This window comes from Osmerus mordax, chromosome 27, assembly GCF_038355195.1.
Source record: "Osmerus mordax isolate fOsmMor3 chromosome 27, fOsmMor3.pri, whole genome shotgun sequence".
Lineage (NCBI taxonomy): Eukaryota > Metazoa > Chordata > Actinopteri > Osmeriformes > Osmeridae > Osmerus > Osmerus mordax.
In genome coordinates this window covers 2,031,573-2,051,039 of record NC_090076.1, presented here as the reverse complement: position 1 = coordinate 2,051,039, position 19,467 = coordinate 2,031,573, and the positions used below count along the sequence as shown (strand labels likewise).

The 19,467-nt window shown below is 42.8% G+C and overlaps 1 protein-coding gene across 1 annotated transcript in view; it reads right to left on the bottom strand.

Moving 5' to 3' along the window:
- zgc:113223 (uncharacterized protein LOC541424 homolog) overlaps positions 1 to 19,467 on the bottom strand; it is a 134,234-nt gene that overhangs the window by 96,835 nt on the left and 17,932 nt on the right. The window contains exon 6 of the mRNA XM_067230693.1: positions 9,757 to 9,885. Coding sequence (XP_067086794.1) covers positions 9,757 to 9,885 — 129 coding nt within the window. The remainder of the gene's footprint in view (positions 1 to 9,756; positions 9,886 to 19,467) is intronic.

Below are 19,467 nucleotides of genomic sequence, written 5' to 3'. Positions count from 1 at the left end.
ATTGGCAAAACTAGCCTGGCTAACGTAGGTCGCTTTCTCAGGGCATATGACGAATGAAACAGGCTCGCCTTGAAAAATCAGATATACTGGCTATCTTTAGCAGGCCCTTGTCTACAAAAAGCAGTCCTCCCTGACATTTTTTGGAGTAGAATTGAGTGAAATACAAAATTGTTTACACACTGCCAGTGGGCGAGCCGAGCCTGACTCTGAGGCTAACGTCAAAACAATGTACCCCCGGGATGCATTATCACTCCAATTGCAAGTCCTCAAATCACAAAAATAATCGGAGCATCTGGCTAAAAGCACAATTCCCACATCTCCTAAAGGCTGCCCTCCTCGACCTTTTTCGTGTCGACCTAACTGTAAAATTGTGAACTTATGAACATGACGCGACCAAAACATGGCTGCCGCCTAAGCCTATGCGGTCTCCCTGGCGCATAGGCTTATTACAAAGACTTTCACGCCCCAAATCAAACTTCTGAGCCCACAGGTCTGTGGGGAATTGCTTTTTCTCCTAATTGCTGCTCGACCTTTTTGATGAACAATTCGCCGAGATGCAAAATAACTCACTAATTAAAAACACAGAGGAAAAAAGCTAGAGCTACAGTAGCTACTTTCGAGTTCGGTTTTCCGTCACTTCAGACTCACGATCTAAAGGTCTAAAAGTGCTAAAACCTTCACCATAATTCAAGAGTAGTGTACTTTCACGAAACCAATCATTGATTCTAGCTTAAAATGTGTAAAAATAGGACTTACCGAACGTGGCTGCCTCCAACACTATCAGGCGATTCCAGTTGAAAACAACAATGGCCGAAAAGTAATTTATATTCGTAATGGCGATCTGCGATTGGAAGCTAAATGAAACAGGAGCTAAAAACAGAGGGTGGGGGCTTGGTCAGCATACAATTTCCAGAAAGGATGTGTGTGCGTCTCGCCAAGCTCGCGCGTGTGTCAAGTAGGGTGACCACCTGTCCCGCTTTGCGCTGTATCGCACAGCATTTTCAATATGGGACGTGCGGGACAAGGGGAGAAAATGCTGTGCGACACAACGCAAAGCGCGACAGGTGGTCACCCTATTGCAAGGGGCAGGATGAGTCTGAGAATTTGGAGCACGCGCGCTGTGGAGCAATTCAATTGAATTCAATCATATATTGACATATCAAGGTGAAATTGCGTATGGTACTTCAGAATGATGTCATCTTGAAGGCACAAAGGTTTGAAAAACCATCAGTCAAAATTATATTTGATTTATTAACACAAAGATATTGTGGCAATGTGGACATTTACATAAATACACTTCTTTCATCCATTTTGTATTGCATTCCTTATTCAATTTCACCCTATAGAAAGACATGTATTCTACAAATCTGTAACAATTTTCAAGTCGATTGGATCTATGGTTCATGAGGAGAAGGGTTTTGAAGGTTGTACCAAATTTGGACAGTACAGCTAAATCTATCATGGCGGACCTTATGGGTTCTTGAGGCTTTTTTGTTCCCCATGAGAAATAAGGCATGTATACCAATTTTCAGGCATTTTGGAATAATGGGGCGCTGGGGAAATCACGTAGACTTTGGGCGTGGCTTATAGCGCCACCTATAGGCGTACATGGGCTATTAGCGGTCTGGGAGTAGTGAGTGACCTGGTGTATCATTGGGCCAAATTTGAAAAAATCGGGTCAAGGACTTTTTGAGCTATTGAGCCATTTAGCGGAGAAGAGGAAAAATAATAAGAATACTAACAAAAATAATAGGTTCCTACCGGAGGAACCCTAATAAGAGCATCTACACTTGCATTTTAGTTTATCAATATGCATTACCTCTCTTGTCTTTTTGCAAGATCCTTTTTTATGCGCTCCCTGTGTTGTGCTGATTTTTGTTTAAGTGATAGCGGCATCTAAAATGATGAAAAATGAAAACGTACCTTAAAACGAATATTATTTTTTAAAATCTAATAGATATACTTAGAGCAGACTCTGCTTTCATGCCCAGTGCATTCATCCACCACCTCTTTGAGCGAATATTTTGTTTATGTGTTCAAGGATGTTGATTGTACCTGTAATTGTATCTTGACATCAATAGAATCACAAGAATCTTAGCTTTACAACGATATATGGCATGTGTACCAATATACAGTAAACAAAGCAGGTTCATGCACCACATAGTTTAATCATATCAAATGTATTTGTATAGCCCTTTTTACACGCAAGCATGTCACAGAGGACTTCACATACGCCCATAGAACTGCCCCTCAACCAACCTAAACCCTCAAGGAAAACAAGGAAAAACTCCCAGAAAAACTCCCAACAGGAGAAAAAATGGAAGAAACCTTGGGAGGAGCAATTCAGAGAGGGATCCCCTCCTCCAGAGACGGTTGGTGAGGGAGAGGAGCAGAACACAGGCTAAACATAGTCATACAGTGTCAATGGGTTTTGAAACACCAAAATCCATTGTTCAACTTTATAGATGTAGGACAGGACCGGGAGACTTGCGACCAGGTCCAGCGTTGGCCGACCGACGACCAGGCAGGTGCTGACAGCTCAAACCCCCCACACCACAAAGGAAGTTTAGTACTTAACAATCCGCCTTGCAGTTTTGCCACCTGACGCTGGATGCACCACCTGACTTTTGCAACTAATTTCAAATTAAACAGGCTTCTCCCTGGACACCTGTTTTAGCTTTTGCCATTGCTAGCAAATTAATACACATCATTTTTAAATAGAATAAAGAGTTTTATGGTAAAAATTATCTTTCCCGGTTTTACATTGGTTGTACCACCTGACATGGAAAGTGTACCAGCCTCCCTATGGGGTGAAAGTAGCTATTTTTTTATCAATATTTGAGAGAGCTCTACAAACCTTTTCACTCAATTACTCAGGTCATTTGAGGTCCTCTTGATGATGCAATATCCAATTTCCTGTTTAACCTGTTTAACGATTTTACGGAAAATAAGCCGCGTCTTGTACTCCGATTTTACAGTTTTCTTGTGCTTGTGCGGCTTATATTTTGAAGCGGCTTATAGTCCGGTTTTAGAACAAAAAAGTGGCTTCGTCTCAAGATCTCTACAGACTGTGCAGCTAATTTAATTCTCAACACTTGAACGGGGGCTTATTAATTGAAAGAGGAATGATTCATAATGAAAGTGAAAGAGCAGCTCATATTCCAGTGTACTGAAAATGTATTAAAACTAATTAGGTTTTATAGAATAAATTGATACGTCATGAATTGATTACATAAAACAAAAAGGAAATAATGCATTCAGACACAAAGATATGCGTGTCATGTCATTGACCCGGTTTTTCGATGTTTATCTGCTCCAAATGACTGGGTTTTGAAAACAAAAGTTGGAAGCAAGATAGATAGCCTACAACCAGTGTTGGGGTAGTTACTAAAAAGTAATGGATTACACATTACTAGTTACTTTTTTTTTAAAGTAATGCTTTACTTTACTAGATTACCCACTGCTGAAAGTAACTAGTTACACTACTAGTTACATTACTTTTGGATTAGTCCGTAACATCACCTGAGATGCACTTGCCAAATAACAATATATGTACCATATATATGCCCAGATCAACTCAAATTCTTATTACAATGAGGACAGATCTCTCGTTTATGAGACACATCAACCTAAAAGTTGTCAAGCATAACATGGCTACAGTACTGGCAGTAAGCAAAATGTCTCAAAATAAAATAATTTCCTCTACTATGTATGCTGCTACAAGTCAGTTTATCTGTGCTTTGGTAACCTGCTGTTGAAAGTCAAGTCGTGGCTGCTTGGCTGGTGTCGGCAACAATGGCAACGGCAACCTTTTATCGGCGTCAGTGTCACTCAGGGTCCGGGGTTCTTTAGCTACTAGTCTTGAGTTAGCATGTTGCTGTTGAAGATGCTTTGACAGATTAGAGGTTGTGTTCGCGGCGGTGGAGAGGTGTTTTTGGCTTGGGCACAATGTACATTATACAGTTACATTTTTGTCCTTTCGCGCAACTCATAGGAATTAATGTGGATTCCTCCATCCCTCAAAAGACGTCTTCCATTCTTGTTTCGCCTCTTGAACTCTGGGGCAAGTGTCGAGTGTTACGCAAACACATGTACTGTAAAGAGAAGTTAGATTTGTTGTTTTTTTCTCCTTCCGATATGCAGATCGCAGTAATGCAAGTAACGCAAGACATTTTTGTATTAGTAACTAAAATGCGATTACTGAAGTTATCAACAGTAATGTGTTACATTACTGCATTACAGACAATTGTAATCTGATTACAGTAACACGTTACTTTGTAGGCTGTGGCATTGAAGTTAAGGTTAGTAGTCAGATAGTTTCACCAATTGAAAAACTAATCTGGGACTTTTATTTTTAGTAAGGGTAGTGCCGAAAATTAGGTTGCCGTTTGGCTTCCTAAAGTTTGTTAGGCTAAACAGTGGAATCGTTTTTCTTACCAGTGTCTCTAGTGTCGTAATAAATCCTAAAACGAACATTTATTTGTGAGGAATGTTTATTTTAACGATTGAAAACAGATGTATCAGATGGTGTTAAATGGCTGAGCGGTTAGGGAATCGGGCTACTAATCAGAAAGTTGCCGGTTCGAATCCCTTTTTGTGACGAATAGCTTCACTTTTCGTCACAAAAACTTAAATCAAGCCTAAACTGTCAAACGGAACGTTCACGCGAATACAGGCAATGCAATCGGGACCAATTTTTTAGGGGTGGGAAAATAATAATAAATATATATGAGAAAGAACAAAGGTTGTGCCCTTGCCGAAGGCAAAGCACACCCAATGATGGTTCTTGCTGTCATAACATAAGAATTGAGCTTTCCAGTCAACACACAAACGCCCATGTGAAGCTAATGCACTTCATCAGGGTTCTCAAGCTTCACGCATTGACCGTAAGACACTCGCATTTCAACCAGTTCACACACTCACACGCCACACCTTGTATTTCTCACGCTGAGAAGGCAACGCCAACCAAGTTGTCCTACTAACGTTGTATACATTAATGGACGAGGCGCAGGCACACTGAGTGACGTTTCCTGCCGTCAGCACATATAGTTTGACCCTGTGTTACACAGTCTCGGCCACCGTAGGTTTCTTAGCAGAGGTGTCAAGTACCTTACGTAAGTAAACATTTTGGTATCTATACTTTACTGGAATAATTATTTTTCAGCCGACTTTCTACTTCTACAACTTACATTTTCACGCAATTAGCTGTACTTTTATTTTAAAAATAGCCTTGTTACTCCTATTTCAGTTTGGCCTGTTTTTATTCCGGCTTGTCATTGTTAAAAAAAACACAAAAAAAAAACTATCCAGATAAATTGCGCTATCCGGATAGAGTGAATTTGATTGTGGTTGGATGAGAAGTATAAACATATACTATTCCGTCACCCTATTGGTTTGTACATGATCCATCGCACCTGCACATGACACCAATCACGTCACTCCAGCAAGGAAATAGCAGACGTATGTAGCCTAGTACGAGCCTAGCCAGGAAGACCAGCCAACACTTCTCCATCCCTGGCCGTACCTGGAAGAATTTTTTTAAATGGTTGGATGCAAAAACAACTCATTTCGAATGCACTGCTAGCTCTGCACACCCAAGTACCACAAGCTAATGGGTTTCAAAAATGTGTAATCTAATTTGAGTAATTGGCTATCAATTGGCTATTGATAACATGCCTCTGAAATGTGACTTTTTGCACCATTACAATACTTATAGGCACCTAGTCATCATATCTTCTGCTCCATGAAACACATGTCGCCTCAGTGCTGAAAACCCACCTTACCTCCAATAACCTGTACGAACAATTCCAATCTGGCTTCCGCCCACAAAACATCACTGAAACAGCCCTCCTGAAAGTCACCAACGATCTCCTCCTCTCTTCAGACTCCGGCCACCTAAACATCCTCATCTTCTCGACCTCACTGCAGCCTTTGACACTGTTAACCACTCTATCCTCCTCTCCCGCCTTCAATCCACCATTAATATCACCGGCACTCCCCTTTCCTGGCTCAGATCGTACCTCACTGACCGACAACAGTTCATCCACATCAACAACTGCACTTCCTCCCCTGCCCCTTTGTCCCAAGGCGTCCCCCAGGGTTCAGTGCTTGGTCCCCTCCTATTCATCCTTTACCTGCTTCCCCTCGGCAACATCATACGCCGTCATGGACTCCGCTTCCACTACTACGCCGATGACATCCAACTTTACATTTCCACTACCTCCATCACCCCTGCTACAATCTCCACCCTCACCAACTGTCTCAGTGAAATTAAATCCTGGATGCAAATAAACTTTCTCAAACTAAACTGTGACAAAACAGACTTCATCATCATCTGTCCGAAATCCCTCACCAAAACCACCCACAACCTCACCATCAACATTGACAACTCCACTCTGTCCCCCTCCCCTCACATCCGTAACCTTGGCATCATTTTTGATAGTCACCTCACCTTTGAACGTCACGTCAATAACATCACCAGGACTGCATTCTTCCATCTCAAAAACATTGCACGCCTCCGTCCATCACTCTCCTCCTCCACTGCCGAGCTTCTGATCCACTCGTTCATCACTTCCAGACTCGATTACTGCAATAGCATCCTTTACGGCTCACCATCCAAAATCCTCAATAAACTCCAGCACATCCAGAACTCCGCCGCAAGTCTGCTCACTCATACCTGCTCCCGTGACCACATCACCCCCGTCCTCCAGAACCTCCACTGGCTCCCCGTCCCACAACGCATTCACTTTAAAATCCTTCTTCTCACTCACAAAGCCCTTCACAACCAGGCCCCCCGCTACCTCACCGACCTGCTCCACCACCACACTCCCTCCCGCTCCCTCCGTTCCTCTGATGCCAACCTCCTGTCCACCCCACTCAGGACCAAGCACAGAACCTGGGGTGACAGAGCTTTCTCCATCGCCGCTCCCTCCCTCTGGAACTCACTCCCCAAACCCATCAGAGACTGCACCAACCTGTCAACTTTTAAATCATTAGTCAAAACGCACCTTTTTAGATCTGCTGTGACTTTATATGATGTCCTTGTTTTATGTTTATTTTAACCATGTAACATTTTAACCATGTACCATTTTAACCATGTACCATTTTAACCATGTACAGCGACTTTGAGAACTTTGAAAAGCGCTATATAAATAAAATGTATTATTATTATTAAAATGTATTGTTAATGCTCAGTTCAGTCAAGACACTCACGTGATTGATTTCACCATTTATTCATACACATGACAAATGGTTTAACATTGGCGGAATGGATGTACATGGGGAAGCGCTCCCTGCCTTCACTGCAGCATGCATGACATGAGGCAGGGAGCAACAAGTTAAATCCCCCACGGGGAGAACAGATAGACCACATGGGGGAGAAGGGGATGGTGGTGGGTGGCAGCAGCGCAGAACACAAGGGTAATCGAGGACGTGTGTGTGTGCGACTTTATAGCGCCACCTATCAAGCTAAGCCTATGGGCTGAGAACACGGCGATGGGTGATATGGCGCGGGCTGCCCGAGTTCCATGCCTGAACTAGCTCCGCCCATTAGTACACATATATGTTTTGTTTATGTATTTTCATTGTACTAAAATGCGTTCATTTTCAATGGGCATAAATGCGGTTGAAACAGGTGCATCCCAAATCTTTCAACATTAACATTTTAATATAACATTGTAGTCATTATGGTCTTTAGAAAAAACATTTTGGGGGGAGGTGGGGTAGTGCATTATCGGCCCCTGTGACGCGGCCTAAGCTTTTGTCCTTAACCCTTAGATGCGTGAGTTCGAAATATTTCCGACAGTCCTCCCAGCGCGAGTTATTTTTCCGAAATGGAAGCTAGCTAGCTTTAGTTAGCTTCCGTTACCTAGCAACCTAGCATAATACTTGTAGCAATGCTACTACCTGCTAGTGTTACTTGTTAGCCTCCTCATTGTACATTTTTAAGCCATAATATAGCGTTTGTCATATAGTTTTTGTCTATAAAAAAACGTTTAGGCTAATCTCATGGCCTGTAGGTGGCGCTGTTATCAACTTCGGCATGGACCCTCAGATCATGCTGCCGATGAAGAGTACCAAGATTCATTTTGATTGATCAAAGTATGGCAGAGATACAGCCTCTGATCTCATTTTGGGTCATCATAACCTTTTAACAAATGAGAATATAAAATTCTGTTTAGTCAGTTTTGTACGGCTCGGTCCAAACATCATCTGAGCCGATGTTGAACCAAATTGGACAGAATTGTAGGAGGAGTAACGTACTGTACATTTCAAAATGGTGACTACTGTAATGAGTGGAGTATTATTTTAACATATGGATTGTGATCAGTATGAGGAGAGGAATCGGATTAACTATTATTTTCTCTGGGACAAAGTTTTCAACAATTATAACCATGATTGGCCCAGATACTGGTCCAATATTAAACCTGTTTAATAATTTTCTTACTTATGGTTCACAAGGCTGTCATAGACTCCCAGTGGGGAAGAAAACCAACAGATACAATAGTGTCTAATAAGAAAAGGTAGAAACACAATAGGTTGCTTCGTAGCTTTGCTGCTTGGCCCCCAAAAAGAAAAGGTAGAAACATAATAGGTGGCTTAGCAGCTTCACTTCTTGGCCCCAATTTCTTTTACAAATACATCTGACTACTGCTGACGTGAATGAGATATTAAGAGGAGAGAAATGGGTTTCCCCTAGGATTCTTTTCAGGTTGGGCGGTAGACCTACATTTTGCCTCCCATTCATTTTCAATGGAAGTCACGTGACAGCCCCAAGGCAGTGTGAGATACCTGGCAGTGCGAACAGGTAGTCTATTAAGAGAAGCAAACTCTTTTCTAAGCATTTGTGGACGAGCAACATCAGCATGTATGAGGTTAGATTAGTGCCAGAACTCTGAAACCTTAAAATATACGATTTGAATGTGGAAAGAATAGGTTTGCCAGCTTGTAAACTACATTTGAAAGCTTCTAATACAAATGTACAAGGTTGAAACATTGGTTGGATCATCCTGCCAATAAGACAGAAACCCCCCCCCCTCCCCATTTTTTCTGCGGAGTTTCAGAGTTCAGGCGCTGTTGTCACACCGTGAACGTTTTGAAACTGAAAACAGAAAGCAGATTTCTCTACAAAGTCTCCCCAACTCTGGATTCTCTCATCATATCAGAACTTGTGACATGCTGTTTGGGCGTGCGCTACTTCTGATCCCATCTGATTTATTGCCAGATGGTTTTGTGTTACTGTCTTATGTTTGTGTGTCAAAGACAGAGTGAATCTGGGCTCCATCATTACGTTAAGCAACAAGGTGAGTCTGTTGTCTGTGGTCAACACAGCTCGTTGCTCTACTTCTGATCCCATCTGATTTATTGACAGTTGGTTTTGTGTGACTGTCTTATGTTTGTGTGTCAAAGATGGTTATATTGGTGTAATGGAGTTTGAAGGACATTTAATCAGTTTAACAATTGATCCTCAGAATAACTTCCACCAAATTACCAACATGAGGCAGATGGTCATAAATGTTTTGGCTCATTAGTGTAGAGAGCCAAACAGTGCCATGTCTCCCCACATTCTTTTATGGACCTCTTGACGTTTAACAATCATAAACTGAATGATTAAACATGACTTTAATCAAAAAGTACCCATCGCCTGTAACTCCATCCTCAGACTTGCTATAAATACATTTTAAAATTGTCTTGATAACTTAGGAATATGTATTGTTCTCTTTATTTTTTGTTATGGTTATAAGTTGTGTTTCTGACCTCATTGCGCAGTTGCAGACAGCAGGAGAAGGGCACTCCACAGGCCTCTTGACTAGGATTGCCATCCAGGCATTCAAAGTATATGTTGTATGACCAGTCCTTGTATGAATGTACTCCACAGCATTGCAACTGTAATCACAACAACCGCAAGTAGCACTTTTCACATTAACTGACACATTAATTTGTGTATTAGCTAAAACTGCATAGTGTACTATGGCAACCCGGGAGCGCAGCACCCTGGACAGCACTCCATTCGGCAACGTGGGAAGAGCTCCAGTCAGCACCTTGGGCGGTAGCACTGGCAGGCCTGGGTCAGGTGAACGGGAACAGGTACTTCCGTTTCCAGCACTCGAGGGAGACATCGAGCGACACAGCTGCAACTCATGAGCTGATTGGAGTAACTACAGGGCTCAGGGCGCAGACCCCAGGAAATGTGACTAAGAGTTGGTCTCTGACCAGTTGAGCAAATATCTGTGCCTACACCTGTATTCTCTGTCTTGATAGTGAGGAGTGGAATCTGAACGACAAGACCTGACGAAGCAACCCTAAACCCTCAACAGAGAAAGAATCGAAGTTAATGTTTTTTTTATGAATTAGTCATTTTTCAGTAATAAACAGTTTTTGCTCAACCCCTTCTGTGGTCTGTGCAATTGCTTTGGTGAAGTGCTGTTGTCCCCCGGCCGTGCTCAATGTTTGCCACATTTGGTGGCGAATGCGGGCACCCTGAGTCCGCTACCCTAGCACTTTAACCAAGGAATGCACACCACATGGGCAAAGTCATGAAGACGTATTCTGATCGGTGGAGCTGCTGGAGAACCACCGAGTTAGCCAGCAGATGATGACAAGCACAATGGGGGGCCGGAGGGGCAACCCCAGGCTCAGCAACCCCTGGCCAGCCTACAGAAAGCCGCTGCACCCACCACCCAACAGGTCGGAATGGAGGTGTTTTTCCTGTGGCCAGTTGGGGCATCTAGCGCAACAGTGTCCTGCTGGGGATGTACCAATGGCGTCTGCCAGCGCCGGGAAACCCCGCCAACCGGGACGATGTGTCATGACCACTTGCTGGGCCCATGACACCGCTCTTTGAATGTGCTGGTTCATGTGGAAAACCAGGACACCTCCGCCCTTATTGTTTCAGGCAATGTGGTCACGCCGATCCGCCCAGAGTTCACCGAAGGTGAAGACGGGGTCAGCATTGAGGTTTCCTGTGTCTACAGGGACGTCAAGCGATACCCCACTCGCTGGATCGAGGTTTGCACCCCCGAGGGACCTTTACGGTACAGGTGGGGTTGGTCCCCAAGCTCCCTGTACCACTGCTCATCGGATGGGATTGTCCCATCTTTGAGAGGTTCTGGGGGCTGCAACCCAGAGGGTCACGAAACGAGACCTCCCAGCCAAGGCAGCTCAGACCCAGAGTGGCATATACTGCCCCTTCCTCTCCATCCCTGTCGTCTGCCGAGGACCCCCAGTTGGGGGGACGACACCCAATCCCCTCCCCCACGCCAGTCAGGAACCCCTGACCCGGTCGGCTGTCGAACCCTTGACATCAATACGGCCATTGAGGGCTCCCAACCACCCGGAGGCTTGGCCATGGAAGGCTCTCACCCGACAGAGTTCTGAGAGTTTCGAGGGAAGGGGGAGCTGAGAGGGCCAGTTTGCTACAGCCCAGAAGGAGAAAGACACACTGCAACATGCCTGGGCACATGTGTTCACCCACAATGGGCAACCCCTCGACCTGGTGAGTCCCCATTCTTACCCCTACTTCGTCAGAAGCTTGTTTTCCCCCTGTCTTACACAAGTAAGGTCTTGTTCATGGCCCACGTGTCCACCTATGGATGGACAAAACCAGGGAGAGGGTAGAGGCACGGATTTACTGGCCCAGATTTAAATGGGCGGTTTGCCCTGAGAGCCAAAGGGTCACCCCAAGGCCTACTGTCGGGCATCATCTCATCCTCCTGCACATTACTGAAGAGCTGTTCGAGCGTCTCGCTATGGACATTGTAGGACCACTCCCCAAAACTAGCCGAGGCCATAGGTATATACTGGTGATAATAGAGTACGCCACTCTTCCCCTCCGGGCTGCCACCGCAAAAGCGGTAGCCAAATAACTTTCTGTTGTTTAGTCGGGTATGGATAGCACAGGAAATCCTGACCAAGGCACCCGTTTCATGTCTGGGGTACTAAAAGAGATTGTGAGACTGCTACAGGTGAAACAACTGTGGACATCAGGGGTTTCAGATGGGGGTCGTTTCATCCCTCGCTTCGCCATGCGCGCTCGGTAATCTACAATCGGCACTAAAGGAGCTTCTGGCGAGGATGCGGAAGATTGGTTGCGATGTTTGCGTAGATTGCGATATTTGTGTTAAAATTACGTACGGTAAGTTTATGCCGTGCCTGGTGTGAATGGGGTTGTGACAAATCTTATTTCTGGAAGGCTCTACCGTGGTTAAGATGGTATAGTCAAAATTCATACCGGTATATTCTACACTGTTCATACCGTCCACCCATAGTTTCTCTCTCTGTTTCTCTTGTATATGTCTGTTCATACACAAGCTACACATTGTTCACATACTCCACTGCGTTCTTTATGTCAACATTGATGATTATAAGCTATGTCCACTAGGAGTCATGTAATTCTGCATACATATGCCTGCAGATGACTATAGGTGGGAGGTATTAGCTGGAAAACACAATGGGAAAAGTCCAAAGTTGATAACAGTACCACCATTTTTTTATATTGTACACGTTTTTCTAAGGGTACATCCAGGCGTTTTTCAAAAAGTGCCTTTTGCAGACTCCAAAAGGACCCTTGGTAACCATGGTAAAATACTTTTCATAATTGTGGGCTCTAATTAAAGGTGGTACTTAGAGCTATCATATCTCATATCCAAATCCACAATTAGTATTGCTGACACAGAGTAACTGAAGAATAAACACATGAGTGCTTTATCTGATTCATCATTATTTATTTGAGTATTAACCACTGTTATTTGAATTTATGCACTTTTATTTATTCACATTTATTTGTATTATTATTTCTACTTTGTATTTTTTTTTTATTCTGCTTGATTTGTTATTTGAAAACGTGGAGTGCGTTTTACCACCCCTTCTTGGAGCAACTATTTTGTTTTCGTAGTCCATTTTGCCTTGATTTAAGATCCAAAAGTGTCTACTGTCGCAAATGTGATCAAGCTATACGCACTCAATTTTAAGTTGAAAGTTCCAAAATCCCCCCTACACCTCTATATCACTGTCTTCAGAATTTCATTGGCTATACGGCCTGCCAGTCTAATTTTGAACCAACTGGAGCTGAGTGTGTGGGGGGGGGGGCATGCATTTTGATGAGGCTTTTGAAGGCTATGGACAGGACGTGGAAGATCCTATTGGTAAAATGAGGTGTCAATTTAAAGGTCAGATGCAGCAGTCATGTTGACACCAATACATCAGGAATATTGTCCCGAAGTTATGACCAAGTTTACATGAATGACTTGACTTTAGAATGATGCTTGACTATGTAACCAGATCATTTTTGTTGGGATGTTATGTATAAGTAAATGTAAAAATGTAAATGTAATACGTGGACAACTGTGAGACTTGATAGGTGAGTCTTCTCTGTTTTGCTTCTGTTTGTTTATATGTTTGTGGTTTGACAAAGACGTTGATTGTACCTGCTGTTGCAACTCGAGCTTGATATGGTTCTTGTGAATCAATAGAATCACAAGAACCTTAGTTTTCCAAAGATATGTGGCATGTGTACCAATATAAAGACTAGTTTTGTGTGTTGTGTAGTTTAGTACTTAACAATCCTGCGGCCTGTCGGCGGGCCTTGGAACAGTAAGAAATGGCTAAGACTCCCTGATCTGCAGGCACCGTCCACCCCTGCCCTGACAGCCCTGATAGCCCGGACCCCTTACCCGAGGTGCCCATGGGAGACCAACTGGGCCCCAGCCAGAGACAAGACCTACGTGACATAGTGTGCAGCACCTCAACGTATTCTCAGACCTGCCAGTCAAAACCACAGTTGCCACACATGACACCAAGTCTCAGCCTGGAGTAAAGGTATGGTTAAAGCCCAACTGAATTCCCAAAGCCAGAAGAGAGGCCATCAGGGTGGAGGTGAATAGAATGCTACAACTGAAAGGCATAGAAGAGTCTCGCAGCATCTGGTCCAGCCCAGTGGTGCTGGTGCCCAAACCAGATGGCTCGTATCGGTTCTGCTTGACTTTCGTAAACTCAATGACATGTCCCAATTTGATGTGTATCCTATGCCTAGGGTGGAAGAGCTGATCGATCAGCTAAGAGAGGCCCGCTTTATATCGACCTTGGACCTCACCAATGGGTACTGGCAGGTGCTCCTGACTGCCCAGGCAAGGGAGAAAACGCCCTTTGCCACTCCCGACACCCTCTATCAGTACACGGTGCTGCGTCCATGGAGCCCTGGCCACATTCCAACGGATAAAATCCTCCGACCACATGAAGGGTATGCGGGCGCCTATCTATATTACATTGTAATTTACAGTGACAGTTGACAGACGCATCTAAGCCGGCTGTGGGCAGTGCTGGGGGCACTCCGGAGGGCAGGACTGATGGCAAACCTCAAGAATGCCACCTAGGCCTCGAGGAGGCCTCCTACCTAGGCAACCGCATAGGGAAAGGCAATGTGCTACTGCAACTACTTGTACTCGCTGTAAATTATATTATTGTTGCTTGCTTTCCTACAGGTACACTCTCGCACTTTTGAGGTTCATGTTGTTTAATTTGTAATTTGTTTAACTACATGCTCTTATGTTTCTTCCTATTGGCACTTATTTGCTTTTCACAATGTATGCTTCAGGTTTTGGCTACCCGCAATGTTGTTGGGGCTATCTCGTTGTATATGATCATTGACCTATGCACTTTTGTAAAGCTCTCTCTTGGAAGTCGCTTTGGATAAAAGCGTCTGCTAAATGAATACATGTAAAGGAAAGTTAAGAATGTAAAGATTAAGTTTAACTGGTCATGGAACATTGGATAGAACGATAGACCGGTCACTGTATCAGCTCACAGCAGGCACATACTGTGCAGTAGAGCCATAGAGAGAAAGAGTTGCATCAACCGAGGGTCAGGAAGCTTGCTAGCTAACATCCTATGCAGAGCCATAGAGAGAAATGTCCCTGGTCCTATGTATGCTACTTATCCCGGCACCTAAAACATGTATGTTGCCACACTTGCCACAAACACATAAAATGTATTCACATCTACAATATGAAAGCTGTACTGTAACTTAATCTCTTCATACCTTTTATATATTGTCATTGAAAGTAACTTGCAAACAAGTCATTTGTTTTGCATTTATCTTTATTAAATCTTGCCCTAATGTCAAGAAAGTCATAACTGACTTTGTACTAGTACATTGTTTAATTTAGTTTTGCTAGACTACAGTAACCTTTCAGCTATTGTTTTTGGTAGAAGTACGTTATTGCTAGCTAGCATGACATCTCTCAGTACTTTAAAGGGGCGATTGATTGCAACACCGATTTTACCTTGTCATAGTTGAAAAATGTGTGGTGTGTAAAATAGACATACAGTGAACCTCAAAGTCCATTAAAACCTCTTTCCTATCAAAATGTCACTTTTTGAAACTGCAACCTGCAAACGCTAGCTTTTGAAACAGTGCAAGTTGTGACGTCACAACTTGCAGCATCAACTTTGTCACGCCCCAAAATTTACATTTACCCGCCCTCTGGTTTTCTGGTCCAGAGACATAAACGGATGTCGCGTAGATCTCCGACACTTTTTTAGCTAACTGCTCGGTACTTCCACAGGAATTACAAATAAGAAAGTTCATAAGTTTTCAAGATAGTGAAAATGGAGCGCCGTAAATGCAGTGTTCCAGGCTGTACCAGGAATCCTGACACTTTTCACTATCTTCCCAAAGAACAAGACACTAGACAGACATGGCTGATGTTTATCTATGGGAATATCCCTATTAAGTAACTACGACGCTAAAGTATTAATTTGCTCGGACCATGTCACCGAGGAGAGTTTTGAAAACCTGGGACAATGTAAAGCAGGATTTGCTATGAAGCTGTTGCTGAAAAGAGGTGCTGTTCCGACCTTAGGTTCATCACAGCCGCAAGCTGTGTGATTTTGTCGCTAACAGTTATTAGCAATGCTAATGTATCCTGCCTGTATCTAGCATCGGTAGAATGTGTAATGATTTAGTTTATTGGCAATGGGGCTAACGTTATTTCTTGTTCCTGACTGTGTTTCATTCAAATAAATAACCTGTGTTGTCATGTAAATCTACAATTCAAGATGCATGTTTGTCCAGATCTATTTTTCAGCAAGATAGCTAGAGCTAACTGAAGCTGAGTTTAATCACAATAGTTTGTTTGGTAAGCTGTAGATAGTGCTAACGTTACCCACTTAAGTCGATCCTGTTTGCTTGCACAGGGATCTTCTACGCTAGAGCTATGTTATAGACAAACATCTGCCATGCCCGTCGAGTCAATGTTAGCTAGACTCTAGCTCATCTGCTTTTTATTAACGCTGATTTGCAAGGAATGCAAGAACAGCTAGATAGCGAAAACACAGAGTATGCATGTAAACTAGTTTAGCTTGCTAACGCAAGAGCATAGGTAATGTGTGATGATGTAGTTGATTGGCAATGGGGCTAACGCGTTATTTCATGTTCAGGACTGTGTTTCATTCGAATAAATAACCCGTACATGTAAATCTACAATTCACGATGCATGTTTGTCCAGATCTTTGGCAGGTTATTTTTTATCTAGCTAAATGAAGCTGAGTTGAATCACGATATAGTTTGGTTGCTAAGCTGTAACGTTCTACCCACCTAAGTCAATCCAGTTTGCTTCGACAACAGAAGTGGAAACAACTAACGTAATCATTTCAAATGATATCTAGTCAATCTGTTGAAAACAGTGTTGTGTAGACCCAATAGATTTATTTGTACGTTTTTATTTCAAGTCTCCACCTTCGTTGTTTCAGTGAGTGTTGGCCGTGTTGCGTCTTTGCTCCACAGCTTCACTCGTTGTAAACCAACCAATCAGCGCGCAGCTCATCTATATATTTACATTTACATTTAGTCATTTAGCAGACGCTCTTATCCAGAGCGACTTACAGTAAGTACAGGGACATTCCCCCGAGGCAAGTAGGGTGAAGTGCCTTGCCCAAGGAAACAACGTCATTTGACACGGCCAGGAATCGAACTGGCAACCTTCAGATTACTAGCCCGACTCCCTCACCGCTCAGCCCGGGAAAATTTCAGAGGATGTATCAGGGGGCATAGAACAGCACCCGGGCCATTTTCAACCCAACCAATGTTACATACCCTATTCGGAGACCTTAAGGAACAGTGTGAAATACCCAAAAAACCCAGTCAATCACCCCTTTAAACTAACGACAATAAAGGCAATAGATGGTAGAAAATTAGCTTAGATGCTACAACTATTTTGCTACTGACATTCAACTGTGATACGATTTAAAAAAGATGAAACACAATGCAAATTTTTACCTTCAAACAGTGCTGTCATACAGCTGTTTCTCAACGACACGGCTGTCTTGCTAAATGACTAAATGTCTTGTTTGGAACTTTTCTGTGGCCATATTGGAAAAAAACTAATGACGCAACTCTTTCTCTTTATTTGTCGAGTTGCTTGCCCTATATGTCCCATATGAGACCCTGCAATGTAAACTAGAGAGGGTACAATTTCTGGGGAAATTGTTGGGTGTGCTTGCTTGCGTCGGTTGCACAGGGGTCCGTTTTTGAATGACATTTTTACAACTGATTTCTGTACATTTTACATGAAAATGCATACTTATTATTTATAAATATTAAATAGATTTAAAAGCATTTTTTTTTGCTGCTCATTTACAACTGAAAATACGAGTGAAGTGTAGAAGGAAATTGAGGTCTTCTCATTTCCCCTGCAAGAGGCAGCCTCATCGTTGAATCAAAACGAATACATTTGGCAGACCGGTGTAAAAATGGACCTAATCTATATGACTTAAACGTCATTTTAAGTTTTTCCCTTCTCGTGATATTTTCAGGAATGTAGCCTACTCATTGCATTCATTCATTAATAAAGAACCCCCTTTGAAGATTATTCTACGACGTTACCCGGTAGTAGAAGATGGAATCGCGATTCAAACAGTACCATCTGCTAACTGAAAATATGCCCCCCAAAACGTAAATAAGCTTGACATTTATTTAGTGGAAAATCGCTCATTCATAAAAAGCTCACTGGTAGCGATCATTGTCAGTAACAACGCAAAATGCGATATAGCCCTGTGTGGAGAAGCTGCCCCGGTAAATTGTACTACTACGGTACAGTACTAGTAGACTACTGCTGTGTTCGTCTTGGTAGCGATTGCGTTGGTTGAATTGGATTTAACGTTCCGTTGTACGGTTTAGGCTGAAATTAATTATTTTCATGAACAGATTGACAACGTTTAGGCTGTGGCAATGAAGTTCAGGTTAGTAGTTAGATAGACTTTTGATTTAAGTAAGGGGAGTGCCGAACATGTTCTGTCGCCGTTTGACTTCCTACAGCTGTGTAGATGTTTTTGTAGTGTCTCGCGTAGGCTTCAGCGTTGCAGTGAGCAACACTGGTTTGAAACCACAGGTAATGATAATTTCACCCACAAATCGTTTACTTGAAATGTAATGTCATAATAAATCCTACAACGAAAATGTATTTGTGAGGAATGTTTATTTTAAAGATTGAAAACAGATGCATCATAGACCACTGTAGTATATGTTGCCCGGGCAACAGAGGCTAATGTCATGATGCTAATGCTTCAGTGAAATAGTAGACTACCGTTTCCAAAAGTAGATGTGGGCCTACTTCCTTAATAATATCAGCTAATATTGTACATTACATTTCATAATTGTGTTTCACATCACAAAGTAAAATGAGTAAATAGTTATCACCCTGGCCTCTTTGCTTGTGGCGTTCCTGCAGCTGCCTTGCAGTATAGCTATAGTTAGCCTAGCTATCCCCCAAGTTAACAGATGTGAAACGAATGTTCTGCTACAGGTAGTCACGCGTGTTTTCGTGACGTTAGTAACGTCAGTGACTGTGGCTAGCAAATTAGCCACCGTTAGCTTCACTTTTCACCACAAAAACGCAATTTCTACTTAAACCATGCAACGGAACATAAATAAAAATACAACAAACGCAATCGCTACCAAGACGAACCTTTTGGCACCGCCGTTGTGTATGTAGTCCAAATATTGACTGATCCTTAGGGGGGCGAAAATAAATAATAATAAATAAATATATATGTGAGAGAACTAAGGTTGTGCTCTCGCCGAAGGCTTGAGCACACCCAATTACTGTAAACATTTTTACAGAATTGTGTTCTATGCAGTTTGAAGATCTAAATTAGCTTTGTTGCTACTTGTGCAACATTGAGCATTTCTCAGAATTGAAGATGGTGGCTGCCACCATATTGTTGTTTGGCCAATTTTCAACTTTTGATCTTAATGACCTAGAGGGTCGTGTAATACCTCTTTTTATGTGGTTTCAAGGGCACGGAGTCCATTTCTGAAGTTATTAGTTTTTGTTACGGGTTCAAAGTCAAGGTCAACAGAAGGTCAAAAGTCTATTTTGATTGCTTTTACTGGAAATAATGTTATACTGTATTTTACATTTACATTAGGGTTAAAGTGCTCCAGGCTTTTACATGTGGTTATAAAGAGTTAAG